The 24207-nt window shown below is 33.3% G+C and overlaps 1 protein-coding gene across 4 annotated transcripts in view; it reads left to right on the top strand.

Moving 5' to 3' along the window:
- The window catches only part of FBXW7 (F-box and WD repeat domain containing 7), a 230449-nt gene that overhangs the window by 181368 nt on the left and 24874 nt on the right, over positions 1–24207 (top strand). For 3 of the 4 annotated variants that reach the window (XM_045798826.2, XM_045798825.2, XM_045798828.2), the window contains 2 exons: positions 19447–19529; positions 22495–22636. In XM_045798826.2, the coding sequence (XP_045654782.1) occupies positions 19447–19529; positions 22495–22636 (225 nt within the window). Of the gene's footprint in view, positions 1–16579; positions 17010–19446; positions 19530–22494; positions 22637–24207 lie in introns of those variants that run through there. The other variant, XM_045798827.2, reaches the window with a different exon arrangement.

Below are 24207 nucleotides of genomic sequence, written 5' to 3'. Positions count from 1 at the left end.
TTCACCACTTACTAAGCCTCATCTGTAAAATGGAGATGGAAGTACCTTCTTTATAGGGTTGTTGTAAGAATAAAATGAAATAACCTATAGAAAGTATGGTTCTATAATAAGAACTTAAAAACTGTTATGAGGTCCACAAAAGACTTTTTCTTTTAGATATGTTGGTAAAAATTATAATTAATTTGCCTGACATGATATTACTTATTTCTTTTACTTATGGTTAGTGTTTTGAATATTTTTTCATTTTTAGTTTCTTCAAATTGTGAAAGAAAATGCATAGCACCAATTTTGAATAGTCATTTTTCTTAAATAGTTTCCTGAGTGACTGTTAATCTGTAAATGGAAAGAAACTGCACATAAAAAGTTAATGTGATTTGGTTCTACTTACATTATGTAGATTCATTCAGTGTGACTATCATATGTGTAAAAATTAACCCCATTATGTCTTACTAAATTAAGGTAACATGTGCCATCTTAGCATTTTGTTTGGAGTTTCTCAGATGTTTAGAATAAATACGTTGGCTTCAAATACCATTAAATTAAAACCATTTAAATTGCTGTATAAGAATTAAAAACAGAGTTTATCGATTCACATGTTAGTTGCTAAAATGTCTAGTAAATAGTTTCCATTATGATTTTAAGCTCTGACTCCATTTCTTTCCCTAGAGGCCCCTAAATAAGTTAATTAGGAAATGGAACATACTTGTTAACATCTTTGAAAACTACCTTGTCAAAATGGCCCCTGGAATATCATTACTGTATAAGAATTGACACTTAAAACATTTAAAGAATTGATTCACAAGTCTTAACAAAAGTGCTTAGAAATTTAGATCTTTCTTTGGTACCCTGTGCTGCTTTTAGTTCTCTTTATTTTTTTAATTATGTGGAAACTCCATATTTAACACACATGCATGTGCACGCGTATGTGCACGCATGCGCGCTCATACGCACTCCCCAGCCCCCCATACACACAAGCGAAATTTTCACCCACCCCTCCTCTGTATAGTAGCTTATCTGCTATGTTCATGCTGCAACTGCCGCATTGAGGGGAAGTGGTGTTCTGCTGTTTTCATATTAGCTTTGTTATCATGCAGTATTTTCAGCTGCTCATACTCATTACCATACAGCTGGTATGTAGAGAAGAGAAGGAAGCAAGCAGAAGTTGTACTGTCTACAAGAATAAGAAGCTCTCTTGCAGATGGGGTGCTGGCAGATGGGGCATGTGTTTGAACAGGTTTTACTAATAACAGAGTGCATTAAAAATCATTCTGAGAAAGTTCTAAGGTCAGTGCCATGAATTCAGAGCTCGAGAGGTGGTTCAGCTTTTTGTAGACCTTTTTAGAATATTAATTAACTCTAATACAAAAAAGTAATAAATGGCCAGCCACAACCTCTTCCAAAATATTTTTTTATCAGTTTTTCCTTTTTCATTTTAGGATATTTTCTCTTTAATGTAATTTAAAAAGCATCGATAACTGTTTGCTAGTGTCTGTCATCATCTTTCACTGTATTTTGTACTTTAATATATTTACCTAAAATTCCCAGATGTGGTTATATACAAAAGTATATATACTTTGAGCAATGTAATAACATTCTTCGGCTTTAACATATAAATGTTGAAATATTTCTTAGAAGATGAAAACCAAAAGAGGATTTAGAAATGCCTCTTTTTTTTATATTGTTGACTACATTGAAGTTTAAGATGAATTATGTTCTATCTCCATTCAAAGTTAGAAGTGAATGGTATGCCCCAAAAACGAATCTTTGTTAAAATTATTACTTACATGCCTTCCATATTCACAAAATCAAATGAAGTAGTAATGAAATAACTATCAGTAACTTAAAAAAAAAACAAAGGCATTTTGGTGGGATCTTATTCCTTTTGACCTTTTTCATTAAGTGTACTGTTTCTTGGTAAATCCTGTCTCAATGGGAGATCGTGATAAAAAGCAGCTAAAGCAAAATAAAGATAGCCAATTATATGTAAAATATGCAGTATTCCATTTAATTTTAATGGAAATGGCACTTAGCCTGTTATTTTGTTCATAGAGATTAAAGTATATATTGCCAAAAGATTTTTTCTTTTTTTTCTTTTTTTAGCAAATATTACTTGCAATGCTTTGGGTAACTCTCAAAAACTTTCATGCTTTAGATTTCTTATCAGTAAAATGGAGATACAAAAATGCTATCTGTTTGGTTAATACCAATAATAAATAAAGTACTTTAACTGAGATTTGTGGGAAATGGTGTACACTAAGTGTTGTTAAAAGTGTGTATATCCCTTTTAATAGAAGTTTATATTCTGTTGGACATTTTTAAAGGTACAGGAAGTCCTAAGCCAGGTTTGCTTTTAATAACAAAGATAATTGCATTTTTGTTGCATATCAAACTGTATTTTCTTCTAATTTAGTTTGTGCTTTAATTGTTAACTGATAAATATCTAGAAAATTGTATTACTTTTCCCCGAAGGGGAAATACATGTATATAGACATATAAGGTATTATAAATAATATTATATATAACATAATATTAAATAAATAATAAATTTATAAAATGTGCTGTTCACCTTTATCACCTTACCTTATACTGAAAATTAATAATTTCCAGTTATTATTTCTTTAATTCTGTCATTGATTAAAGTGTGTGTTACATTGTTCATTATCTCATGTAAATATTATTTCCTGATACCCTGATAAGTGTAAGGGCTATGTGAGGAGCTGAGGTAAAAGAATCAAAATAGAAGTGGTCACTGCTTTCATGGAGCTTCAGGTTTAATGGGGAAGATGGACAAATAATTAATGTGTCTACACTGTGACAAGGCATTGGTTCAAGCACTGTGATTAACAGCTTTAAAATGAGGAGAAGGTAGCTCTGAGAAGGAAATTCGAGATGGCCTATACACAGATGATTCCCGTGTTTTTATCTCCAATCTAGATCTGTGTTCTGAGCTCCAGAGCTAACTGGAGCATGATATCCTCACCTGGATGTCTCAAAGACACCTCAAACCAAATATGACCAAACATGGACTTTGTGATCCTCCCTACCCCAGGAAACAAAAGCAAGCGAACGTTGACTCTTGTGTAGTATCCTCTCTCCTGTCCCATCCAGTTGCAAAAGAAACCTAGGTGTCATCCTTGATAATTCCTCCTCCTATACTCTTCATGACTAATCAATCTGTCACCAAATCCTATTAGTTTTATGTCCTAAATATCTCTTAAATGTTCACTTCAATCCATCTTTTGTTGCACCTAGCTAGTCTAAGCCACTATTATCTCTTGCCTGGCCTCGTGGAATAATTTCCTCACTTAGTCTCTCCACATCCACTCTCTCTTCCATTCTGCTTTTAATATTACATTTAGAATGATTTTTCAAGAGGCATATCTGATTATTTCCTTCCCCTGACCAACATCCAGCATAAGCTTTCATTACTCCTACAGTAAAGACCAAAATCCTTTATGAGGTCTTGTATAATCTAACCCTTGTCTACTCTTCTAGCCTCTATTTTACACTTGCCATAGAACTTCTGTTCTGTGCACTGCAGCCATAGGGGTGCCCTTCCCCCACCACAACAGACTTTCGTCGTTCCTTCAGAGAAGAAAAGTCTCTGAAACCCCAGACTAGGTTAAAACCTTAACATTATGCATTTTCCTAGCACTCTGAAGCATTTACCACAATTTTACTTTTGCTTTGTTTTGTTTCATTGTCTTTCACTCCTACCACACTATAAAAGCTCCTACTGCATCCATGAAGCTGAGACCATCCATAATTTAACTTAGGTATAATAGACACCCAAATAAGTACTGTTCAATGAGTGTCTGCAGGAAATTAAAATAACCATTTAAATCTACATTTTTTTTAATTATGTATCCCAGGTAGAATACAAATAATTAGTTGAAACAGTATAGGATAGAATCACAGAGATATGCATGTGTCAACACTGATGTTTACAGCTAGGAAGTGATAACCACACATGGATCAAATTGACATTTTTTAAAGATGGATTGGCCCTTACAAAAAGATCTTGTGATGAAATTAAGAAACAGGACCAAAGTGATAACCACATATTGAAGCATATGTTGTATGTATGCTCCAAAAAGTCCCCCCCAACACTACTACTTAGTTAATAAGTATTTTTAGGCTGTCTATTAAACTAAAAAATTCAAAATCAACTGGAAGTCATAATTCCCTGTTAAGTATTTTGGGGTTGTAATAACCAATAAAGAGCACTTAAAACAGATTCTTTAGTATTGGGATACTTAACTTTTGCCAGTTTTCTATAGTGTTCAGATCATTTGGGTAAGGGAAAAAGACCTAGCAGCCCATTCAAAAGGACTTTCCAATGAGATACATTGGTGTATTCTGTCCTCAGCTTTTTTTCATTATTTCATGTTTTAGAGATAAAAAATATAGGGCATGAGGGAGTGAGGGTAGATATAGTTCTTGTTGAGGGGGGAGGGGTTAGAAAAGGAAGCAAAACCCATGTATTATTGTAAGCACCTTTCATCAGATAGATTTTCTTTCACTCTGCCTACTGATGGCTGCCTACCCTCAACATCATGTCAAAGATAATGGGAGCAACCTTCACCAAGGAGGCATTGGCAGTAGCGTATTAATTCTTTGTCAAGCTGCTCTTGGTAAATTCCCAGCAGTATAGTGTATCAGAAGAGTACACAATTAGCTATCTAGTTTGTCTCTTCTTTCTCTGTGTCTGCTGTGACTCTAACATAGATTGCATCCACACATCACACATTTGCATACTGAAATTGCTCAGGAAACGTCCTAGAGATTTCTTAACTACCAATACTTCTTGCTGTGTAGGTAGAAAACCCTATTTTCATTTCTATAAGCTGGAAACCAAGATTTTCCTGTGCTCAAATTCCAGCCACCCTACTTAATAGTTGTGTGCCCTTGGAGAAATTACTTAAACTCTCCATGCCTGTTTCCTCATCTGTAAAATGGGATAATAATAGTACGTACTTTATAGGGTCTTTAGACAGCTTCAGTGAATTTATATAAATACCTAGAAGAGTGCCTGTAAGTTCTCTTCTCTGTATACTTCATTTTCTTAAGAGACTTTTTTTTTAAACAGTTGCTTATTCAAGCTTGAATAGTTTATGATATTTTTGATGGTGGGCTGTAAAGGAGCGCTCACATCAGTTTAAGTGTAGTGTTTATTTTCCCTTTTTTCTTTAGGTTTAAAATATTGCCTTGTGTTTCTTGGAAATCTCTCTTCCTCTTTCTAGCTCTATGCATTGTCGTATAAATTGAGCAATTTTATTTATCAATTATATTGATTTGTCATTTTTTTATTGACTTATCTGTCCTTCTCCCTAAATTGGGAGTTCTTCCAGGATAGAGATTACATCTTGCTCAGTTTTGCCTACTTTGTGCTTAGTGTCTTGGCTTTCAAGAGCCCTGGCTAAATATTTCTTGAATGGAGCAGATGTGGATCTATCAAAATAAAATGTTTGAATTTCTGTTTAGTTTCTTTCTCCCATCTTGTTTCATTGTTTAGAAAACAGGAAAGCATTTTATGAGGCAGGATTCATTTGGATGAGACTAATAATATTACAGTGGAATTTGGGGTTAGAGGCTCACCATAAGTTTTTCTCACCGTAATTTCCTTTTTCTACACTATCTATATGGAAAAACAAGTATAGTACATTTCACAAAGTTAAATAAATGAATTGGTGGGGAGTAAATTACATCCTGGTCTAACAAAATCTGTTTTTTTGCAATTGTTTAATAAGAGCTAGTTGAATAAAATCTTTAAAATACCATTTAATTTTAATCTGCCCTTTACATTGTGATCATGATGATTAACATGTTTTCATTCAACATCTCTTGAAAAATATGTTCTTAATATGCTATTTTGTCTCTTGATAGAGTAACTTTAAAGGAAAGCCTGAAAGTGAAGAGAGGGTTGTGTGTATGTATGTATCTTTATCCCAAGGGCTAACAAAATATTACAACTTTAAGAATATTCCATAGTTCAACATCTTTTTGCTAGCTTTGACTTTCTATGCTTTAGTAGATTTAAGCTATTCCTCATAGGATTATTTTTATGTTGTTAAAGTTTGAACATGTATTGACTCAATTAAAAAGAATTTAAGATTCAGTTTTTCAGGGGCGCCTGGGTGGCGCAGTCGTTAAAGCGTCTGCCTTCGGCTCAGGGCGTGATCCTGGCGATCCGGGATCGAGTCCCACATCAGGCTCTTCCGCTGTGAGCCTGCTTCTTCCTCTCCCACTCCCCCTGCTGTGTTCCCTCTCTCGCTGGCTGTCTCTCTGTCACATAAATAAATAAAATCTTTAAAAAAAAAAAAAAAGCGTATGCTATATTCTGACGAATTTAAGGCTTACACTCTTCTATCCCTGAGTATGCGAAGAGGATTCCTCTTCTTCTAAAAAAAAAAAAAAAAAAAGAAGATTCAGTTTTTCAAGAGTGTTCTCAAATCACCATGTAACAGTTCTCAACGGGCCAGCTGTATGCACAGAACAGTTCTTAAATTGTAATGCACATTTGTTTAGTAGTCATTGTGCCATCATTACATACCACGAGTTCACACAGCTGGAAGGAAACTCATGATAGCCATCCTGCAGAAAGAACTTTTTAGAATCATGTATCAAGTGTGGTAAACTTTCAAAGTTAATTTTTAAACATTCGGAGGCCTTGAGTATTTATAGATAAATACGTTCTTAAATATGAAAGAACTTTTTAATAAAGAAAATGAACTTATAAATAAAATATTTCTATTATAGTAGTTTTGCCAAGATGTCAAAGTCCTCCTGACCATTGATCTTACAGTTCACTGCGAATAAAAAACTACTATAGATCGTATACCTTTTCAGATGAATAGTTCTTTTGAAAAGATTTCCATGACAGGCAAAATTATGTCAAACCCTACTCATGACCCATCTATTTCTAGCAATCCTTTTTTTGTACTCTGCTTTTATGTACTAAATCTTTACAATCTGTTGAAATTTCCTAAAAAGGTGGGGGATCATGTAGGCATTCTGCTACTCAGATAATTCTTGATTCTTTCAAAGCAAAGAATGCATTTTGTTAAATTATATATACAGTAATGGCTTTAAAATGTAAATTGATGTTTCTAAAATGAATCTTTAGAATTCTCCTATTTAAATGTAGTGGGGGCATGATTACTAGGTTCTTCCCTACTTGACAGCTGCATCAAACACAGATACTTAAAGAGTAGGCAAGCTACTCTAAAGTAAGTAAAGAATGGGTTAAAGATCACCATGACCTCCATGATGCACACTTTCTAGAGCAAGAACCTGGGGTGATTTATGTTTCTTACTGGCCTAGCACCAATATGGAATTGGTTAGTGTTTTTGAGTAAGTGAAGTAAGTTCTAGTCTACAGACTTTGATTCATAACTTGAGTTTTAAAAGATTGGTTAAAGTTATCCCTTCTCATTTTAAAATCTTCTGGAAAATTTGTGACTGAGATGAGAAGAGATGCTATATTTTAAAAAGTATAATAAGTTTGAATCTGGACTTTATGTATCTGCAAATTTTATAATTGGATGTAATTATAAGAATTGGGAAGTGAACCAATAGAAGATTACTGAGTTGAGAATAACATGGATCTTAGATTAAGCAGATCTTGGATGACTATATGCTAACGAGGTGTACCTAAGTGGGGTTGTACGTGAGGCTGTACTAAGCTTTAGTTGAAGGCTTTTTCCAACTTTGAGATTCAATGATTATGTTCTGGAATTTTTTATGATTATAGAGAAGTAAAAAGTATACCTTGGGTAAAATCCTTTTGTCTCTAATAACTGAAGGTAACCATGTCTTTCACCATCGTAGACACTTGCTCGAATAAGGTTGGCAGATCCATCTACAGGTATCTGAGCCCAACATCTCTGTCTTTCTCAAAAAGAGTAAATAATCAAGTGTAAAGGTAAAATCAAAACATAGAAAGTAGAAGAGCAATGAAATAGAGATATGATACAGTAGATATTCCTCCTTTCTTACAGAATTGAGTTACTAGATACAAAGATTTAGAATTGTGCTTGGCACATGGTGTAGACTAAGAATTACCTGCTATTCCAATTCTCTTTCCCAGGTTTTGGAATCTTTTGAGATAGGTGCTGAGTTTGAGAGTAAGTATGAGGGAAATTGAAGAGTAATTGCTGCATGAAAGAGTTGAAAAGAGTTCAAATACAGTTATATATTCTTTTCTCTGTATTTCTGATTTCAGCAAGTGAGAATTACTTTGGGAGCAGTCTTTAATTTTATATACATTTTTGAAAATATAAAAAGTAATATAGGCAAAAATATATACAGAAGTTCTGTTGTGTTTATTCTCATTCTAGAAATCCTCTAATGACTTCACATTGCACTTAGAATTAAATCTGAACGCTTTACCATGACCTACAAAATCTTCATGATCTAGCCCGTGGTTACCTGTCTGACATCATCTGTACCAGTCCCATCATCCTAGCCAGACTGGTCTTATTCTTGCTGATCCTGGGCTCTACTCTATCATTTTGACTTAAAAGTTGTTTCGTGGGTGATGCCATTCAAAATTAGCCACACTTCTCTACTACCCTTAGTACCTACTTCTTTCATAGCACCCTGTTTTATTTCTCTCTTAAAACTAAGCATTGTATGAAATTATCTTACTCGTGTATTGTTTACTTATTATGTGTCTTCCCCCTCTCCCAGAAAGTAAAATATATGAGAGTAGAAAGTTTATCTGCATTTTTTGCCATCTTTTACCTAGAGCCTAGAACAGTTGTTAGCACAATAGTCGTGTTCAAAATGTTATGCAAGCAAATTTGTTTATTGACAGGTAAAAAAAAAAAAAAGAGGGAAAATCTCTCATTAAGCCAGTTAGATGACCATTGTGAATATTTTTGTGTATTTACATAGGCTTTTCTCTATGCACACACACACACACACACACACACACACACACACACACATACACACTGTTAGATATTTGCATACATAGTCTATAAAGGACCATACTTTATATCATGTGTTTGAATCTTACATACCTTCTACTTTACAGTAGCCATTCCCCTAGCTCTGGACATGATGAACAGTTTCTATAACTTTAAAATTTTGTACAATGAAGTATTTTTCTTAAAAGGAGGCTTTGAATCTGGGGGCCGGAGGGGCAGGGCATGGGGAAAAAGGACTGAATGTAGAACAAGACAAACTGTTTAGTTTTCCAAGCAAGTCATGCGTTTTTTTTTTAAATATCAGAGGTCCTTTTCCCACATATTGGTGAAAGTCAATGAATCATACACCCTACTGCCCTGAATTACATTTTTTTTATTGTCTTTTCATCAAGTTTGGAAGAGATTATAAGGTTTGAATGAATATTTATTTAAGAAATCTCTTCTTTCTGCACCATTCTCCCCTTGAGTACAAGCTGCTTGTATGTATGATTTGGTATAAGTGCCTATTGAAACAGAAGGAACCCTTATTAGTCAGTGTTTATAACTAAATAAAAAGTCAACAGTCTTTACACCCACATAGTAAAGTTCTCCTTGTACAGAAAGACACATATTATCCCTAAAATGGGAGAGTGAGTCATGGCAGAAAGTACTTTAGAAGAAACCATTAGTAAGTTAAAGAATATTTTAACTGTAATATTACATGTTTGGATTAGGAGATATATTGCTAAATAGGTTGCACCCTCTGAACCTTATAAGACCAGTGACTACTTACAGATGATGTTAATTCTTCAAGCTAATGACAGTGGTAGTTCCACATACATCTTTGGCCCACAGATGATGATTTCCTTTTTTCTCCTCAACATCTACCAAACTTCTGTCTTTTAAGCTTAGAATCAAGACCATTTTATATGAAATCTTCTCAGACTATTTGAATGATTTCTTCATTTTCTGACCTCCTACACTACCCAATTTGGCCCTTGATAGATATTGTTCTCTATTAGTTTCTTGTCTTGCCAGCTGGATTTTAAGGATTTTGGGGGGAGAAAGGTTATTATTGTAATGTTTTTATTTGTCCTCAGTAGCATTTTGCAGATATTGGGATATAGGGGATTATTTCTTAATTGATTTCTTTAACCTAAATCTTCCAGTTTCTGTCACCTTTTCCCCAGTCACTACCATGTCTTTGCCTCAGATTTCCCACATGTAGCAGACGCATAGTCATATGGACCCAGATAATTATTCCAAGAACTGAATAATCAAGATTTAGTTATAGTTTGCATCTATAATTGCCATTTGCAAAATATAACACTATTTTCCCCTTCTTTAGCAATATCTGATTTTTTTAGCTTAACTTAAGCCATCACATATCTGATAGAAATCAGTTAAAAGTAGTGAACTTGGGACCAGAGTCTGAGGTTCTAATATAGCTGTATAACCCTGAGCAAGACACTTAATTCCCTACCTCACTTTTCTCTCCTGTTAATAACAGTTATTATTTTATAGGATATCTGTTATACCCTGGGCATCTACTAGGTCCTCACAATGACTCTGGGTTAGGTTGGTAAAGTAGATGGTAATTACCGTTACAAAAAACAGAACTCATAAAGGTCAAATAACTCCTACCAAGGTTGCACTCTAATAATGGCAAAGCCAGTGTTTAAATTCAGGTTTCTCCAATTCCAAAGTTCATGTTCACTTCACAAATGAAGGGGGATTAGATTAGATGACTTCCAAGTTCCCTTCTAGTTCTAAACATATGGCTTCACCTTCCTGCTATTAATGTTTTTGTTGTTGTTGATTCAGTATATATGACTTTTTTATTTCTTAGCCTTTAGTCCCTTTTTAAAAACTTTTTGGTCATGACTAAATTTAAGTCATGACTAATGTAAGAAATTAATCCCAGAATTTTAAACAAATCTTAAAAATGAAAGGTTATTTTAGTACTAAAATATAAGATCGATATACCACACCTATAGAAAGTTTTTCTCAAATCAAGTAAGTATATTTGAACATCACAACCAGCAGGAGTAAAAATGGAACTGGATAAAGAAAGTAGAAGAGTGAATAGGGTTGTAGGTCTTATTTTGATGGAAATCTTCATGTTAAATTCTTTCCTGGGTCATGTTTGCTGCTTCATTTTTCTTAAAGTCAACCTTATTTTTATATTTTCCTTACTTTATTGAAGGAATAACTATAAAAAAATTTATAACAAAATTTTGAGAGGAAATTTTTGCATATGAATTTAAGATGCCTACAAATGTTTTATTTTGGATTTGAAGCATAAGATGTAAAGGTTAATTGATTTCTAAATAAATCTGCATGAACTCCGGAGTGACTTGCTAACTTTGTCAAATTATTGCAGGTATTGCTTGTCTGCATATGGAGGTATTGTAAGGAATGTTGTGGTACATGCATTAAGTCTGATAGCTCTACGACAATATGAACTTCAGAAGAGCATACACACAAAATTCCCATCTTCGTTGTTTTCTTCTGTGGCTGGGTTAAATAAAACTCAACTTGCATTATTGTGTCAAACTCTGCATGTTTGTATATTTATATATGGGTAGATATATACATATGCACATATGTTTATCCAATAACTAATTGGCGCAATTAGAAGGGATGAAAAAAACTTTTATGGCTTGAATTAATGTTGCAGTTTATTTGTGTCAAATCTTTATGGGCTACATTTTTGTAAATACAGTTATAAATACCTTAAACTTCAAGAAAAAGAAAAATTAATGAAAGTACTAGTCCTATAATTATAGTTAACTTAAAAATTCTTTAAACCACTCTGAGCTATGTTGTAATTTGCATTTTGATTTACTGAGGTTAGGATTGTATCTGTTATTATTATAAACACTACCCCCCCAAACAAGTTTATTTTAAAGTTACATATATTATAGTGTTTGTGATTTTTTTTTTCTAATACGGTAATATTTCAGTATTTGTTTACTTGGATGGTAATTTCAAACTAAATCTGGGTCACCTTGTTTTGTTTTACATATTCTCAAAAAACTAATTTAGCACTAATTTCAGTGTGAGTTCTAAAAGTCAGGTGTGTATATATTATCTTATTCTGTGTCATAAATTCAATGGAGGAAGAAAAAGTCTTCTTAATTGTATACTGTTCTGTGCCTGACAAATAGTAGATGCTAAATAAGTGCTTAATTAATGAATAAGAGTGGGAAATACCTTATTGATCAATACTTGCACTAGGAAAATGCTTGCACTAGGAAAAATGTAGATGCTGGGCATGCATACTATTTTAATTCATAGTACCTGTGATAGGACAAGCTATTAACTTGCCAATTTCAGTTGTAAACCTTTTAATAAGAACTCATATCCCAAGGGTGCCTGGGTGGCTCAGTTGTTTAAGCGTCTGCCCCCAGCTCAAGTCATGATCCCAGAGTCCTGGGATTAAGCCCCACATCAGGCTCCTTGCACAGCGGGGAGTCTGCTTCTCCCTCTCCCACTCCCCCTGCTTGTGCTCTCTGTCTCTCTCAAATAAATAAAATCTTTAAAAAAAAAAAAAAAAAAAAGAACTCACATCCCAGAAAGTTAATGACAGTGGGTTAGTGAGATTTCAAGGTTTGTTTCAGCCTCAGCATGCTTGACATTCCTTTCTTTGATGTTGAAGTTTTGAGCTGTCTCTAATCTAAATTCTGTGCTAGGGCAAGACAGCTAATTGTGGTAGGTAGTTTTTCTAGTGTAATATCAGAGTAAAGAATGTTGTGATAATAGTAAAGAAAATCACTGATGTAAGAATATAAGTATGCTCTTCTATTATAAAATGGAAGTAAATCTTTAAATGTTAACAAGATAGGGGTGCCTGGGTGGCTCAGTCAGTTAAGTGTCCAACTCTTGATCTCAGCTCAGGACTTGATCTCAGGGTTGTGAGTTCAAGCCCCACATTGGGCTCCATGCTGGCTGTGGAGCTTACTTAAAAGAAATGTTAACAAGATAATGAAAAGAGCCAATAATATTATAATATCAATTCTAATACAATAGATAGACTTTTTAGTACTAAGTATAACATATTTATGGTTTAGAAAAATGATGCCATGGTTGCTACTATTTGCTTATATGGCCAGTTATTCAAAAACAGTATTTCTTATGTATCACTTTTCTACTGTGTCTTAGAGTAAGATGGGAACCTTCAAGGAGTAGATAGTAGTGGAGAAAGATGTATTAAAACAATGACAGTGAGGTATGGTAAGTGCAATAATAAAATAATATATTTAAAATGTAACTAATGAATTCTGAGAGTCAAGATGGGGAAAAGTTACTCTATTATTCCTTCCCCTGTTGACAACTATGTATAAAGATACATACTTCTCTAAAGATACATGATTCAGTGAAGACTGCTTTACTGTTTATATTATTCTCACTATTTACATGTAGATTAGTTTTGGTTTATGCCCATAACTACAACTTGCCCTTGTAAAAACTTAGTCATTCGAACTAATTTTTCAGGAGCCATTTCTCTTTTGCTAGTTCACAGGTTAATCATTCTACTGCCTTATTTCCCAGAGGCTTAGACTCTGGGAATAGTACATCTTTCTTTTTCTTTCTTTCTTTCTTTCTTTCTTTCTTTCTTTCTTTCTTTCTTTCTTTCTTTTCTTTTCTTTTCTTTTCTTTTCTTTTCTTTTCTTTTTTCTTTTCTTTTCTTTTCTTTTTTTCTTGTTGCGCCTCTCACCCATTCTTCTCATACATCTAGCTGAATGGAATTGTGATGAGATGAGATTGTGTTGGGTCTGAATTAGCAGTCACTCCCCTTGCTAATAGATTTCTAATAAGGCTTATAGGTTGTCAATCAGCACAAGAAATAATTTTTTTTAGAATGGGAAATTATTGCTTAGCTGAAATTACATGAAGATATACTTTATTGTATTGAAAATATACTTAATACATTGAGATAGTGATTCTAAAAATTTGGTGACAAGTATTGTCTAGCTGTAATAGTTGACTATCTAGTCTTTTTTTCAGTGAACTTACTAGTTAACATTCTAGCATGGAGCATAAAATCCTTTTTTTCCTAAACTTATTTAACATAGATTATGGATTGATCTCAGTTTTGAAATGTTTCTGTATAGCACAAGGATAAAAAAAGATATAGATAACACACATAAAGGCCTTTTCAGTCGTACTACTCAAAAACTTAAAGTTTTGAATAAAGTTTTAAACATCTGTATTTTAGCCAAGACTCTCAGAAATAGGAGTAGAGAATGATTTCATTTGCTTTGTTCATCTATAGATCATGATGAAATTAATAGATCACATGAAACGTGAAATGATGAAATTAATAGATGAAATTAATAACTTTCATTAATAGTACTTCAGAGAATATTGAAAGTTATTTTTATTCAATTTTTTGAAATCTGGTTAGAGGTTTGGTTGACTAGTTTTGCTTGCCAACTTCTTTCTTCATAGTTCAAATTAACATTGTAAACAAGATAGTAGGGAGAATTGTTGAAATATTTGGGAAAATAAAGTCTTCATGAGTGCTTATAAATACACACATTCTCACTTAAAGGACAAACTAATAAAAATAATTATCAAATGGGACCCATGAAAGATGGGGATATCGGGTGGTGGAAAGTCTTTTTAATATATACTTTTTGATTATCATTTTGAGTTTTGAATCATGTAAATATTTTGCCTATTCAAAAATAAAACATGAATGTACATACCTACATATAAATACACATTTGTGAGCATCAGGTGTTCCCATAACTTCATACCATACGAAGGAGCTATGTAAACATAAGACCATTACTTCGAATATACGAAATTATTTTCTTCTTTAGATATCCTAGATTTTGAGAGTGTCCCTGGTTTATTAAAGTTGGTTTGTGTCCTCAGCTGAGTAGATTTAATTTGAAAAAGTTACTTCGTTTAGAGAGAGGACATGATTTCAATTGAAATCAAGGTATATACTGTTATATGACTGATGGGTAGTCCATTTGTCCTCTAATAAGCTAGTTACCACTGACAAATTTTAGAGAAAATTTCAGGTGTTATTTTATAATTAGTTTCTTCACATAGCCCAGAATTGAGGCAGGTGGTGGTGGGGAAATTACTTTTTTTTTTTTTTTTTTTACTATGTATTTTTTTAAAAATCTTGAGTGCTCTGAATCTTCTAACAAAAGTGTTTATGGGTCCATTCCTAACAGTTGGATTTTTTTTTTTTTTTTTTGATGAGAGATATTTCTTTTTAAAAAGACCTTTCCTTTGAAGTAAGCTAATTGTTTATTTAGAGAACTAACTTTTTGCTGGGTACATGTACATACTGTTTCTGAGGGTAAGAATTAATTTAAGAGTCAGATTTTTTAAAAAGATAATATAATATAAAGAATGTAACTTCAGAAGACCCAAGATGTATATCTTCATAAAATTTTAGACTATCTTATTTATGTTTTCAAGTAAAAGACATTACACTGACTTAATGTCTTAGTTATAAAGGTAAACATTTATTTTTTAAATTATGATAACTACTTTATGCAGCATTTAGAATCATTTACCTAATGAAAGTCATTTGTTAACCATAGCAGAGAGTGTTAAAATGTAGTAAGTCCAAATCGTATTTCTTTTTTTCTGAGGAAACTTTTTAAGTACTTAAATGACTATAGACACACAGTTTACTTGTAATAAAGAATGTTAATGGGGAGGGTAGGAGTTAATTAACTAGACCCTTAATAATGGGCCTTTCTAGTCCAGGGAATCTTATAATTGCCTCTGAAGCTGCTCATGTAACAAGTTGCGAGATAAAATATCTAGATTTGTGAAGTAGTTGTTCTGAGAAAAAGGTTGCCTTCAGGAAAACTTTGGTATTTTTATTATTATGTAAAATGCCTTTTTAAAGATAAGCAATACATACTGTCAAAATAATTTTGGAGGTAGAAGTCCAGTGCTTCCTGTTTACTCAAGATTAAATTCACAAATAAGATTAAGACTCTCCAACGAGCCCAGTTTTTGCTTTCTTTGGAGAAATAGAACCTTTTGGCCAAACTTTATACACTTAATACCAATCTGATAGTCTTAAAAATAGTCATGATTACCAAGAATTGATGAAGTGTGTGGTAATTTTTTTGATATGTTTTAAATGAGTGAAATGGAAAAACATAGGGAATATTTTCACTAAATGTTAATATAAGAAATATGCAGGTTGAAATGTAACTTATTACGTAATTTCTGGAAATGTTATATTCTCCAAACTGGTTTACTTTATTGTTAATCCCCCCAAAGAATATTTAATTTCTCCCTTTGGGATTGCTCATTTTGTATCATCTGAGCTACTTGAAAAATGTGATCAGTCTGTGCCAGGACTGCAATAGGATAACAGTTAGTGGAAATAGCCAGCTTTGCTTCTGTTGGGAGGACTGTATGGAAAATATATTCCATTTTCAAAATGTTTTTGAAAGCACTTATTTGTGGAAAGGATGCTTGCCATTTAAAACTCTTCAGAAATGCAGGTTTGACAAAATACAAAATAATCTCCTGAAAGTTTGAAAGGGGAAGGGGGCTGTCGTGTGGGGGCGGTCTCATTTGCTGCCCACCTCCTCCCTCTGTTCGGTGCGTTGTGTGCTTACGGGTTCCCTGGAGCGGATCACCATATAATTGATGTGCAGTCTGCATTGCTGAATCCTGGACTGCACCATTCTGTGTTCAAGGGAAGATGTAATCTGATCCCTCTGCTGCTGAGGGAGGAATCTGTTCAGTCAAGGCTTTGACAGGGCATAGTCTCCTCCAATAATCTTCTCGGTTCTCTCTCATTATTCCCTCGAGTTCTCCTCAGTCAAGCTGCATGTATGTATGTGTGTCCCGAGAAGCGGTTTGATACTGAGCTGCATTTGCCTTTGCTGTGGAGTTTTGTTGCCGGTTCTGCTCCCTAATCTTCCCTTTCTGACGTGCCTGAGCATGTCCACATTAGAATCTGTGACATACCTACCTGAAAAAGGTTTATATTGTCAGAGACTGCCAAGCAGCCGGACACACGGGGGCACAGAATCACTGAAGGGGAAAAATACAGAAAATATGGGTTTCTACGGCACACTAAAAATGATTTTTTACAAAGTAAGTATTCTGTTTTCTTCCTGTGTTGTATGATTGTGTGTGTGTGTGCCTGCCTGGGAAGGAAAATCTGTATCATCAGAGATGGCTGCAGTATCCTCTAATTTTGGTGGGTGGCTGGATGGCTGGTGTTCTGTTTTATAACGTGAATGTAAGCAAATAATGCAAAGACAGCGTCAGCTGTCAACAGCTTTAAATTTGAAATAAAATGTGTATTGTAATCTGGGAATTTTTCACTAAAAATATATTTAGACTTCGGAAATGTGGCTCCGTTAAATGCTGACCTGGAAATACTCTACCCTTAGTTGGCTTTTAGTGAATCTTTTGCCTTTAATTTTTCTATACCTTATATATATTTCTTTTCTTTTTTCTCTAGTTGACTCTTTCGAAGTCTAGAATCACTAGAATATTTAGGACTTGTATTTTAAAAGATCGTATTTACTTTCTGTGCCCCTTAAAAAATTGCAGAATTAATTTTTGGTTCTAAAGTCAGGATTTTCGGTAAACAATATAATATTTAAAAGACTTCTATAGTCCTACAGAAAGTGCTTTATTTGGTAAAATATTCTGAAGATAAAAAAAATCCTTTCCAAATGGTTCTCTCGATATGTCTTTTGGGCATTTTTATCCATTGAAGGATTTCTAAGATGGAAATAAAGTTTGCTTTTGGTGGCAAATGGCATTTGCACCAATGTGTATTTACAAGATACCCAGGGAAGTTCTGAAAGCCAGTATTACAACTTAATTAGAATGAATATCAAAGTTTCTCATGTTAATTTTGAAAATAAGAATCTGTGGAAGTTATGAAAAAACCTAGATTTTTAAGGTAATCTGTACTGACTGACCTTCCTGATATATACATTTGCGTATATGTGTACCTGTCTATAATTTATATACATGGAAGCACGTGGCTATCTATATATTAAAGCTTATATATTTATTTTTGCTTTTTATTAAAATTATTTGGAGAAAGAAAATAATGGTTTTTGAGAGGAATCACTTTAAAACGATGTAATGAGTACAGAAACTTCTGAAGGGTTGAAATAAGACCAATTCCATTTCTTTCCAGTAGTTATTTCTTGAACTAAGATATAAATTGTGGATGAGCTTGTTGTACCGCCACTCTAGCCCCTGATATAAAAAGATCATCCCTGTATTTTGGAAGACTTTTTCATGATAATAAAAACATAGTCTTTATTATGCACAGTGTGGTTCAAAATGTTTAGAGTCTTGTTGGTTCTTTTTAGTATTTATAATGTAGCATGCTGTGTTATGATGTTCCCATGTGAGGCAGTAGGTAAGAAAAGAAGTCTGCTGCAAAGCGAGGGTTTTCACCTTATTAAAAAAAAAAAACGAGGGTAGCTCTCTATCACTCTGGGTCTCCCCCTCCCCCATAATTTTCAGTAGTACGGTAATTAATTAGAAGACACAAATCTTGAGGGGGTTGTTGAAATAGAAAAAGTTGAATCTTAACAGATCGTTTTTTCTAGTTTTATAACAGATCTATAGTTAGATTACCTCAGTTAAGGGATGGTAAAATGTAAAATATAAATATTTCAATTTTGATGTTGACAAAATGCCATTCTGAATGTATTTACAGTAGTACACATACATAGCATAAGGAAATACTTGAAAACTATAGATGTTGGATATACCTTACAAAGATACTTAACTCATTCTTGTAAAATCTTTTTGTTGATGTTGCTTTTCAAGTTAGAAGATTTTGTCCTGCGTGAGCATCTGTCAGTGAAGTTATATTCTGTGTAAATATCAATTGAGGACTTTTTTTCCACCTTTGGTATACCATCTCCAGACTTCTCTCCTGTTATAGATTTACTTTTTTACTCCCCTCATTGCCCATATTCATTGCTTTATGTCCTATTATAATTACTTTTCCAGATCATTTTATTTACATTGTTCTCTTTACACTTTTGTAATAATCTGTGTGTTTTAAATTCAGTTACTGTTACTTCCATTCAGGTTTTGAAATTTTGAATTTTGTTTATCTTGAAATATGTTTTTAAAGGAAAATGATGATCACTAAGAGAGACATGTTAAATATGGTTCTGTAATATGTGTATTAACATGACATTTTCCCCTATGTTGGTTCTTAAACTGGAAAATGTGAAAGGTATATCACTCTCAAGGAATATGTATGATGAATATCAATTTTTAAATCACCATATGCTGTTCTTCTGGACAAAATATTGGAGAGAGAGAAATTCACCTTTCTAGTCTTTAGAGTAAAACAAAGTAGAACTAATAGAAGAAACCATGAAGCATTTATTTTCTACATACATTGACTATGCCTAATTAATGAAAATTTAGGCATATGAAAATCTAAGAATTTTTTTCACTATTGCCAGTGCTAATGTTAAGATTTGATAGTGGGGACAAGTGATTTTTTTCTTAAATCTATCTTATTTGCTTTACCTTATAGATGAAAAGAAAATTAGACCATGGTTCTGAGGTCCGCTCTTTTTCTTTGGGAAAGAAACCATGCAAAGTCTCAGAATATACAAGGTAATATTAAGTATAATAATGGATTCTCTCATGATTTTTATGTTTCTTCAAAGAGGTGATGATTCCAAAAGCATTTCTTCCAGTTTATTCTCATAGAATTATAATGTCACTAGTACTGTTGACTCTGTAATACATTTTGAGATACTAAAAAATTGAGAAATACATAATTTTAAAGAAGAATGACTACCACTATAGCCTGTATTTTCTTACTAATACTTTGAAATAAGACAAAAGCAGAATTTCTCTTATGAACAAAATTTTTAAATCACAAATTTTAAGGAATTCTAAAAAGTAAATTCTAAAATATGAATATGAGCAAATATATCTTGTTACTATAGCAACAGCTATTCTAGGGTAGATATTTATATATGCAAAACTGAAGATACATTTATTAGCAGTGAAATAAACCTCACAGTTACTAAATAAATCTTACTGTTTTAGAAATCCCCTTTTATTTGCTTGGTAGATCTCATGTTTTTAACACATACATTTCCACACCAGTAAAATAGTTTCCATAACAACTAAATACAATTGTAGTCTTGTTTTGTGCACGATTCCATCGTTTTTGGATTTTGCATCAATATAAAACTTTCCCATTCTCACGCTAATTAGGCTAACTTAAGCACAATATCTATTACCCAGTCAATTAAAAATAGCTTTGGATGTCATTTGGAATTTGGTATTTTAAAATTTAAATGACAAAAGTATCTTCAGAGCTTCTTTTGGTCTTCTTTGCATAATTGTCACCTCTTCAAATTACTGATTAAAAATTAGCTCCGGAAGCCGTCAGAACTTCATGATGGTGACATTTCTTTTTTCCCTAAATATTGTGATTTGAAGTTATGCTTATTATATAAGATGCAATAAAATTAACATTGTTCAGACTTAAGTTTCTGTGATTGAGCACTGTTAGAGATTGCATCTCTTTTTTTCCCAAAGAGTTTATATTTTTATTTCATTCAGTTGTAGAAAAAAAATTTTTCAAATATTCTTCCATGAAATTTAGAAATCATAATAATTAGTTTTATATGCAAAAATGCAGAGATCATACAGAAGAGAAAAATAAAACTATCTCCTATTTATTCAAGAAATGGTTTCTGTGAGATTTCCACATGTTAATTGTCCGTCCGTCCCCCTCTCTTACTTCCCCTTTGCCTTTTCACAATTTCAGTGTGTTTGGGCACCTCCACCAGAGGGTGTGGAGTGATAGACAGTGAAACTCTTCACTTCATTTTTGCTTTTTTCTTCTAGTCTCGATAAAGTATTTCTTAGATGAGAAAGTTGAGTTTAATGTTAAAAATGTACTATTTTTAATGTGTAGATTCCAGTGAGCCATATCATTTTGGTCTTCTATTAATATGGCTGATACCAGGACAAAGGTATTGAATTGTTCAGTTGTTTTTAAGGCCGCCTGTAAACAAATGCTGAATTTTTACTACAGAACACATTTTAATAAAATTTGGTCTTTAGTTGCTCACTTTTTATATTGAGAAAACACCTAAAAAGGTACAAGTTCTATTTTCAGCCTTTTAACATAACCTTACCAAAGCAAACCAAGCAACATATTGATTTCCATGTCTTTTCAGAGACTTTGTCAGTATATATTTGGTGTTTTTTAAATTTTTTTGACAGATTTTGTAATAATAAGAATGAAACTGATTTTCCATCTTCTGTATTAGAAAATTTAAGTTATGATCACATTCTGTTTCATTTTGGAGAAGAAAATAGAGCTTACCTTTGAAATTTGATAGATAGGAAGGTGGATTTGATTATTGTAGTTAGAGATTATCATTGATGTATAATGTTAAAAGATTTGAAGGTGGTAGATATGTAGATTTTCTGTAAAATCGGGTGACTAAGATACATTTTTTTTTAACAAAATAATGAGATACGTTGGATAGTGAAGAATTGGGGAGTTGTTTCATTAGTAATTTATCAGAGCTAGATATTGAGCTCTTAGGACACAGTTTGTATGTTCTTTGGATTTAAAAACTTTATTATCATAGCCCAATAAATTGAAGTTATTTTACAAATGTAATTATGAGTCTTCCTGCACTTTTCCCCCAAATGTCTCTAAAATAGAGATATTCAGTATTTACCTCAAGATTAAATAAATTATTATTGAAATTAGAAAGTAAAGCTTAAAATATTAATAGCATGGTTATAACTATCCTTTTCCTGCTATTAGTCATTTTTAAGAAAGTTGGACGGTTTTAGAGATAGATCATCTAGTCTTAACTCTTTCCTTTTACTAGTGGCAGAATTGAATTTCAGGTTTGTTTGTTCAATGTCTCTGAGTTTAAATTATTGGATAAAGGTGATTGTCTCATTTTATTTAATTTTACATATAATATAGTAAGTTTTCAATATTTAACTATTTTGAGTAAATATATATCTAATCAAGGCTTGTTCCTGTCAAATGTCATCTAGGCTAAGCTTTGTAAACAATAGTGGAAAGTTGGACAGAAATAAGTATTATGAATAGTTTAGAATGTGTCTAGTGAAATGTCCAAAATATTTGAGCATACTGCTTCTACATATGAATTTTTCAAAGCATTAGTAAGTTTTACAACTCCTTTTATTAAGGATATTTAAACCTTTACTTAATTAAGTCACTGAGGAGTGGCCATAATAGATTGGGACCTATATCTTCTAAGGATATATTTTAACATTACTTATATGTATCAACAAGTTGCAATTTTGCCATAGAGATTCTGTCATTTGGTTGCAATTAGCATTGCCGGGATAATAACAGGTGGCTATGTAGGAGGCAGGAAACCTACTCTAAGAATAGCTAACTAGATTTTGTGTATCCTTGCTCTCTGGGAATAAGCAAATAAAAGTAATAATTCTCTTGATGTTTGAAATATGCCAAATCATATTCCTATTAAAGTCCATTATTCTTAATAAATGCCTATCTTTGTTTCCACTCTTGTGGTTTTTTTTGTTTTGTTTTGTTTTGTAGTACCACTGGGCTTGTACCATGTTCAGCAACACCAACAACTTTTGGAGACCTGAGAGCAGCCAATGGCCAAGGGCAACAACGACGCCGAATTACATCTGTCCAACCACCTTCAGGCCTCCAGGAATGGCTGAAAATGTTTCAGGTGACCTGTCTAAACATAGTACTTGAAATGCTTCACTTAATTGCTGCAAAAAATAAGGGATTATTCAGCCATGAGAAGGAACTGTTACATGCTACACCATGGATGAATCTTGAAAACATCATGTTAAGTGAAAGAAGCCAGATACAAAAGGCCACATATTGCATGATTATAGTTACATGAAATATCCAGAACAGGCAAATCCATAGAGACGGAATGTAGATGAGTGATTGCAATATGATTGGTGAGGAGATATTGGGACTAACTGCTAATAGGTACAGGATCTCTTTTTGGGGTGATGGAAGTGTTCTAGAGTTGTTAGTGCTGATGGTTGCACAGCAAGATAGGTGTGCTGGGAACCATTTAAATGTGCATTTTAAATGGTGAGTTTTATGTTATGTGAAGCATGTGACAACAAAAAATGCTATTGAAAATAAGGGAGCTCATTTTAATTTTTAAGTGTATCAATGGAGAGAATCCAGTGCTTATTTTGTATTAGCATGCATTTGCATTTTTTATTGCCTTTTAGATAATAAGACTTTTCTTCCTTTTCCCCTTTATGTTTGGGTTTCTGGGGTTGCAGAATGTACTTGCTTTCTAAAATTTATTGCTTGGGAGTTGCCTAGGTGGCTCAGTTGGATAAGCAGCCGATCCTTGGTTTCGGCTCAGCTCATGATCTCAGAGGCCTGGGATTGAGCCCCTTGTTGGGCTCCATGCTCAGCAGGGAGCCTGCTTGAGGATTCTGTCTCGCTCTTCCTCTGCCTCTCCCCTCACTCATGTGCACACGCATGCATTCTCTCAAATAAATAAATCTTTTGAAAAATAAATATAGTGCTTGGAAGTTAAGCATTTAAGAGTAATGTAGGGACTCTGCTAATTAGTCACTGGTGGTGACCTACCCATCACTGTTACCCTAGTAGTCTCCAAGAGTTGATACAGCTTCTTTTCTTTCTTTTTTTTTTTTTTAAAAGATTTTATTTATTTATTCGACAGAGATAGAGACAGCCAGCGAGAGAGGGAACACAAGCAGGGGGAGTGGGAGAGGAAGAAGCAGGCTCATAGCAGAAGAGCCTGATGTGGGGCTCGATCCCACAACGCCGGGATCACGCCCTGAGCCGAAGGCAGACGCTTAACCGCTGTGCCACCCAGGCGCCCCGATACAGCTTCTTTTCATCTGTGCCATGCTTGTGTATGGCTTATTGTGTTCCAATACTGATTACTGTATTTTACTGGCATTTAAATTCTTTGAAAGTTTACCGGGAAGGTTGGCTACAACCAAATCTCTGTTATGAATTTTATAATTCCTGATAGTAAATTGATTTATTTCTTCTTCCAATGAGATAATGCATATAAATCAAGTATTTAGCAAAATAGTTAACCTAGATTAAACACTTGCTTAATTATTCTTTGTAAATACTAAATAATACAAATTATGTAAAGTGAAGCTATCTCTTATATTAACCATGGCACTAATGTAAAATGAATATATTTCCAACTCCGGCTTCTTCCAACTCCGGTATTTTATGAATGCATAAGGGAATAAAAATGCATAAGGGAAAAAGAAGATACTTTAT

This window comes from Ursus americanus, chromosome 13 (assembly GCF_024610735.1).
Source record: "Ursus americanus isolate L20-20 chromosome 13, mUrsAme1.1.p, whole genome shotgun sequence".
In the NCBI taxonomy this organism is placed as follows: domain Eukaryota; kingdom Metazoa; phylum Chordata; class Mammalia; order Carnivora; family Ursidae; genus Ursus; species Ursus americanus.
This window is presented reverse-complemented; position numbering and strand designations above follow the sequence as displayed.